This window comes from Heptranchias perlo, chromosome 22 (assembly GCF_035084215.1).
Source record: "Heptranchias perlo isolate sHepPer1 chromosome 22, sHepPer1.hap1, whole genome shotgun sequence".
Taxonomy (NCBI): Eukaryota; Metazoa; Chordata; class Chondrichthyes; order Hexanchiformes; family Hexanchidae; genus Heptranchias; species Heptranchias perlo.
Window position 1 is genome coordinate 3,008,510 of NC_090346.1, and position 7,378 is coordinate 3,015,887.

The 7,378-nt window shown below is 38.2% G+C and overlaps 1 protein-coding gene across 1 annotated transcript; it reads left to right on the top strand.

The window, feature by feature from the left end:
* Positions 1-1,632: 1,632 nt before the first annotated feature.
* LOC137340883 (QRFP-like peptide receptor) lies at positions 1,633-2,964 on the top strand. Its single transcript, XM_068003688.1, has one exon. It carries the CDS (start codon positions 1,633-1,635, stop codon positions 2,962-2,964), a length of 1,332 nt encoding a protein of 443 aa, XP_067859789.1.
* Positions 2,965-7,378: the final 4,414 nt, after the last annotated feature.

The following is a 7,378-nucleotide window of genomic DNA, read 5'->3' on the forward strand; positions in this document are numbered from 1 at the left end:
GAGCTGAAAAAGATTCCTGGGTACATTTACAGGAGGCAAAATGACAAAGCACCAGCGGATCTCCAGTGGCATTGCTCACGGATAATGTTTCTAAAATTGTAGCACACAAATAAATAAAGCACAGCTGGATTTATGAAGGAATAAATGTGTACCCCCAATGGACTACAGTCACAAAAATAAATAAGAATAAAGTGGTTGACTCAGGACTTGGGTTGGGCAGAGAGGGCATTAGTTGACAAAGGGAGTGCAGAAATAAATGAGCACATAAAGAGGAGAAAAGTAAAATAACAGGGAGGCAAACAATATGACAGAAAGGTTAATGATATTTTGATAATAGTTTTCACTACAGAAAGTGCCTGATTTCTGTAATATGAGCAGCAGGAGATGTGTTCACGTTCGGTGAGAAATTAAAGGTTAGCAATGAAATGATCATTATGAAACTGGTCTATTTGAATATTCATAAGACAGCAGGACCAACTGGAATGGATCCAAGGGCACTTGAAGAAATGAGGGTAGAAGTGGGGAACTTGTGCCAGAAATGTTACAAAGCTCATTGAACACAAGGATTGTGATCTGCAGATTTAGAAGCAAGCTAATCCTGTTCCAAGCTTTAAAAGGACAGAAGCAATGATTATGGGAATTACAGGCTTGTTAGCCTGACATTTTATGATGGGAAAAATATTGAGAGCAATTCAAGCACATTTAATAAGAGTACATTAAGTAAATTCTAATCTAATCAGAAGCTTTTGATTGGCATCTCATGCTAACAAATTTGCTGGCATTCTTTGAATATGGAGCAGAGCTGGCATTGTGCAGATGACGGCAACGTGGCTAATGTTATATATCTTAACTTTCTGAAAGTATTAAGAGACCTTTGGTGGAGAGGACAGGTTTTAGGATAACGTTCAAAAAACAGTCTCCCATTTCTTCAAATCCTTTCCTCCCCAATCAAATTGCTCCTCTGCTAACCCATCCCAAACCCATTCCTTCCCAAACCTACCCTTCGACTCTGTGAATAACACAATGGGAACACTGCTAGTATTTATAAATAATCTTGACAGGAACAGTTTAAATAGAAGGTTTACATTTCTGGTGAATGTGTGATGCTTTGGATAACGCGTGGGAAGGAGGATTTTCTAAGGAGAGGAACAAAATTCATAGAGGGATGAAGAACTCAGCACCGAAGAAGGTGAGATCCAATACTGAGAAATGGATACTTTTTAAAAAACACAGTGAATGAGATCAGTAGTATTAAAACATAGAAGGCATAGAATTAAAACGAAGAGTATGGAGGATATTAGATTTCAGCTGGTGTGACTGCAAGGAGGAAAAACACTGTCAACTTTGCACTCAGAGACTCTGCAGTGTTGTGAGCGTGAAGTGGCGGAGCGGCTGAAGTTGTCCTGAGCAGTGAGGATTTGAGGCTTTGTCGCTGTTCTTTCAGCACCTGCTGAAACCCAGAATCAGAGGGCGTTTTAAACCGTAAGAATTTGCAACAGTGAGTAAGAAATTATTTATCTTTGGAAGCGATTTCAAACCACCTGTAATGTAATCATGCTGTGGACTAAAATACTCCGAGCGGAGTTTGTTTCTCCAACATGCTGTCTATGAAGATCGCGGTCAAGAAAAAACATGAATTCCTCGCTGGGCTCCCCCTACTCAAACGTTCCTTTGGTTGAACAATTAATGAAAAACAATCTTTCCCTCTACCTTTCGGACAATTTCTTGCACGAAGACCTGGGCAACCTGGAGAATATTTTGTTAACCATCAGAGAACCTTCCACTATCGCCCTGACGGTAATGTACACCATATCTTTCGTTGTTGGCTTCGTTGGGAACATTATGTCAATCAAAGTACTGACGAGCAAAAGGAATAATAGGATGTCTGGGGTGAGTGCCACTCGCAGTTTGCTGATAAACCTTGCTGTCTGTGACCTGATGGTGGTCTGTGTATGCATGCCCACAACTCTGGGTTACCAGATCTACAAAGCCTGGATTTATGGTGACTTCATGTGCAGAGCAGCTCCTTTCACCCAGGCCCTGTCAGTCTCTGCCAGCGTCCTCAGTATCACCGTTATAAGTGTTAACAGGTACTACTATAATGTCCACAATCCATTAAATGCCAGATCATTCTTCACCTGGAGAAAAATCTTTTGGACCATTTTTGTGGTGTGGTTGCTGTCATCTGGTATCTGCATGCCTCTTATTTTTATGAATAAGTTGGAAGAGATTGACCCTACATTTGGGGTTCCCTTCTGCAGTGAAGTCTGGTCCCAAGTCAAGTTGAAGCAGGCCTACAATTTTCTCCTCTTCTGTGCGCTGTATGGTTTGCCAGTGCTGTTTAATCTGGTGATTTGCTTTCTCACTTGGCGCAGACTTTGGAGCACATCTGGTCACTTCAAAGAGTGTGACTCCAGCAACCAAGCCCTTCCAGCTTCCAGATTGAAAATCCGCAAAAAGATTGCCAAAATGGTGGTGGCTTTGGTGATTCTGTTTGCCCTTTCGTGGTTACCCTTCTATGTGGTGGACATCTGGTTAGATTTCAACACTGAAGATGCTTCAAAGGACGATGACACGTCTTCAGAGTGGATCATGCATTTTAGACCATTTGCCCAGTGGCTTGGTCTCACCAATTCGTCCCTCAATCCAATTTGTTATTGCTTTGTTGGGGACCTCTACAGATCAGCCAGGGAAATAAAAAACAAATACAGAAGAACGCTGATTTCTCTTTTTAACTATTCTTTGTCTGAAGGCTCCACGAGATCATCCATACCCAAACTACTTTCCTACAAAGAATCTTGTCAAATATCCACAAAAGAGTTAAATTTAATCGAGTCAAAGGAGGAGAAATTTAAGGAATGTTGTTCACCTCCTGGTATTTGTGAGACATCATTGAGTACGTGTCATCCTGTTCCAAAATACACTGTTGTAATTGGCAAAGATGGCACAATGAACAGCAAATAGACTATATGTGTAGAAATCTGTTACTGTTGAATTAACATTTTGTCACTGACTACTCCATCTCTATCATTCCCAATTTGGTAATACCCCTAAATCCAACCCAGGTGAGAATAAATGGCTTTGTTAGGTACTCTCTGAGTAACCAATATAGAATTACGTAAAGCCAAAGATTGTGACATGTGTAAATCTATCATTCACATCTTGGACAACCCAAGATCTTCCATAATTATCAATGTAATTCCTTACCTGTGTATATCCTTTTGTGTATTTTTCTCTCTTGCTGACTTGCTTGGCCTATGTTTGCATCAGTGTTGGAAGCCCTCCAGTTCCTCTCCCAAGTGACCATTTTTCATGTGTTAAGCTATAAAGTGAGTGTTGGTATGCTATTCAACCATGGAGAGCATCACATTCAAGCCCAATGCTGTTCTTGCCTGACATGCACACTTTCCAGCATGAGTCACTGCATAGACATCAGGAATGGGAATGTTGGCTGATATTTCCCTATCCCTGGGACACTGAAATTAATTGTAGCACCCTAGCTACTGTGCCAGCTGAAATCAAGTAATTCAGAACTGAACCGAGCATCTTGTGGTTTGTTTGGCTTAGTGTTACAAAAATATAGCTTTAGTAAGGCCACTTCATATTGAGACATCAGTGACGCAACAAGTAGAAAAAAACTGCCAGGTTCCTCTTTAACTCTTACTCAAATGATTTTGACAAGCTGGTAACACAGTTTAGTATTTAGATCAAATACTAACATTTAGTTGAATCTGCAGATCTTGACACCCACGGTGACACATATTATTTGCATTCACAACTTTCAAGTTTACCATTTGCTCTGTTTTTGAAGCAGTGAATGCTTTATGCTACATTGCTTATCTACCATGCCTGGTGTACTGATCTGACAACTTTGGCTTAGAGCACAGTTAATCATTTCAGTTGCTCCCAAATTCTCTCTAAAAAGAGACAACTTTCATTTTAGAATAAATAGTCTTTTATTTCTCTCCTCCTCTCCTGAAGATTTAGGTTGGGGTTTGAATTGACAGGTGTCAAGCACCATCCAACGCCTTGCCCAGGAGGCTCATCTTCACCAATCTAGATACTGAGTGTTGCTGACCCAGGTAGTTGAGGGGGGTGAGGCGGGTTCATAGGTGATCATAATCCCGACCTGCTTCAATGTTCATATACACATGCATTTTCCAGCAATTGCCACCGGATAGTCATCAGGAGATGGAAACTTGGCTTTTTCCCCCTCTAATCTAGATGCACTGAAGCTTGTTGTAGTGCCCTTACTGCCACTGTGGATGATACCAGCTATGGTATGTCATTCCTTAAAGTATTGAATTTAAAAAATATCCATCTTATCATTAAATGTTTAATTATAGTTGACAATAATTTGAAATATCATTATAGTTAGTTCTTGTTTGCACTCAACTGAGCTAAGTGACTGGTGAAAGATTTTAATAACTCAAAGAAACAACATTACTTTCTTTTGTAATTGAATCCGATTTCACAAACTGCAATGTTTTATTAATTAAATTTTATCATTGATTATGTGACATTGTCACTCACTAGTGGAGCTTAACCAGTCCTGAACAAAACAGTTTCAAAGTTCACAGGGCAACTCCATTCTACTTTTAGCAACAAATAAGCTAAATGACTTTTGCCCAGGAAGCTCTTTCAGCTGTTGGGAAGCTATGCAACAAATGTCTTTTCACATTTAAAGTAGAAAAAAAAGTACAATTTTTCCATACATTTCTCCTTAAAACAAGAAAATTCAAACATGGGGAAACAAGTTCTAGTTATTTTGTTGGCTCTGTCTAGGTCTGAAAATAGTGCAAATGAAGACACACATAATGAAGCACAGTAGCCTTCTCAAGTCTGGAGGAGTTATCTGAAATCTCTTTCACCAGTCGCTTAGCTCAGTTGAACGCAAACAAGAACTAACTATAATGATACCTCGTTACAATTAAACATTTAATGACAAGATGGATATTTTTCAATTCAATACTTTAAGGAATGACATATCCTGACAAATAACTGCACCATTATCTCTCAATCCCAAAGCATCCTATGATGTAATCAGCAACAACCTAATGACAAATCTGAAATGGTTAAGATTATCATTGCCTCAGATTATATGTGCCACAGTAGTTAGCATTAATGTAATGGCAGATTTTGAATCAGTGCAGCAGTTGTTTAAGTGAACTGACAGCAATACTGCTACCCTCCAACAATCTGACTTTTAAACATTCTTCAAAATATATTAAATCATGGAAACTGCAGATGGCTGTGATTTTGGTAATTTGGTATGTTGGGATGAAACTAATTGATTTGCAGAATACTCTAGGTTTAGTTAAGTTTAGTAAAATAGATGAGGAGACGCTATATGGGTTGAATGAACACGATGTAATTGATTCCCAAGTCATGCGTGACAGTTGTAATACGTAGTGCTGGTGTGCCAGGTTACTGCCCATTTAGTTGAATGCAGATTCAGCCATTTGAACTCTCTATCTATAGTAGGCAGCTAAATAACTGACTCCAGATGTCACAAATGATTGGTATTTTTATACTTTCATTAATGTGGGGAGTGCTGTGTTTTGCCCCTAGCTACCAACCTGCATTTTGATGAAATAGTTATCAAAGTTATCTTATAGAAATTGCAATTAGTTACCAAGGTAGATGATTCTAACTTTGTAACGATCTAGAATGAAAAAAATTGATCGTTTGCAAAAATAAAAACCAGCATCAGCATATATCAGACGAATCATTTTATTATACTTGTCTACGTTATTTATCATTATACGGTAAATGTAATATTGGCACTATCAAAAGCAACAGTAAAAATGGGAACTAATGTTAGCTTAGATTTCTAGAACAAACCTATGACAGTCTTACATTGAGCCGAATCTGTGACTACCATAGTAGCAGTCCAAGCACTGCATGTACTAATATACCTCATTAGGTGAACCAGACTTCACAAAGGTCTGTCATGCTTAATTGCAAAAAGTAGTTCAAACACCACCTTAATATATGAATAATATTAGCTTATAATATTTAATCAGGTTAATATTTTAGATGACTGTTGTATTCAAAGATATATCAACGTTTATTTATTTCACATGAAATACTGCTTGTTATCTGGAGTATATAACTTCTGATTTCCATCTAACTGCAATGTATATTTTCTCTTTAGGTGTGAGAAATAAAATGTTCCCAACAGTGATGATCGTAATGCACTGTTCTTATGTGTAAAAATACTATAACTCATGGGCATCATTGGTGCTATAAGCTACAAAGGTCTTTCCGACAAGTAAAAGGACAGTAATAATGTACGTGCTTTTACACCACAAGTATTGATTGGGTCAGGATTAGAAGTAATTCTGGAATCTTGTTTGTCCTACGGACTGGCATGTGTGCATAGTGTCTTAATGTTTACTGATTTGTATTATTAACATTGCAGAGTTAGGAAACAATGTCAGCCATGGCTCAGTTGGTAGCACTCTTGCCTTTGGGTCAGAAGGTTGTAGGTTCAAGTCACACTCCAGGACATATGGTACATAATCCAGGCTGACATTCCTATTGCAGTATTGAGGGAGAGTTGCATTGCTGGAGGTACTATCTTTTGGATGAGATGTTAAACCAAAGCCTCGTCCAAAGATCTCATGACACTATTTCGAAGAAGAACAGAGGGGTTCTCCCTGGTTTCCTGGCTAATATTTATCCCTCAACCAACGTCATTAAAACAGATTATCTGATCATTATCACATTGCTGTTTGTGGGACCTTGCTGTGTGTAAATTGGCTGCTGCGTTTCCTACATTACAACAGTGACTACATTTCAAATGTATCTCATTGGCTGTGAAGCTCTTCGGGACGTCCTGAGAACGTGAAAGGCGCTATATAAATGCAAGTTCTTCTTTACCCATACAATGAACACTGTTCCTCTGTATCTGTATCTTATTTTACAAAATGATCACATGTAAGGTATGAAATAATAAATAAATCACTGTTTGATCATTGAAGTATAGTTGTACCTAGAAAGAGAAGGAAAAATTAAAGTTTTCTGTTACAAGTTTAAAACATTATATTCTCGTCCTTTCAAAATAACTTTTGTGCCTGTAATAATGAATAGTGTATCTCCTTGCACAGCTTATATACAAGAAATCCTGGAATATGTATAGCAATTGTTATGGATTCACGAATATTGTCATAGTTTCTGTAAGACTTTGTTTCATACTGGCTCAGAGTGTTAAACTAACATCATAAATACCTGGGTAATTTTCTACATGGAAGTGGTTCACTTTGAAATGGTCATTTTACCTCCAAGTAAATTGGTTCATATCAGGTTTGTACAGTTGGAACCAGTCAGTATCAATAAGGTTTATTGCTATGTACCATTCAATGTCTGTAAGTGA

Excerpts from the sequence above, each read along its gene's own strand:
- LOC137340883 (XM_068003688.1), top strand. The coding sequence starts at position 1,633 with ATGAATTCCTCGCTGGGCTCCCCCTACTCAAACGTTCCTTTGGTTGAA.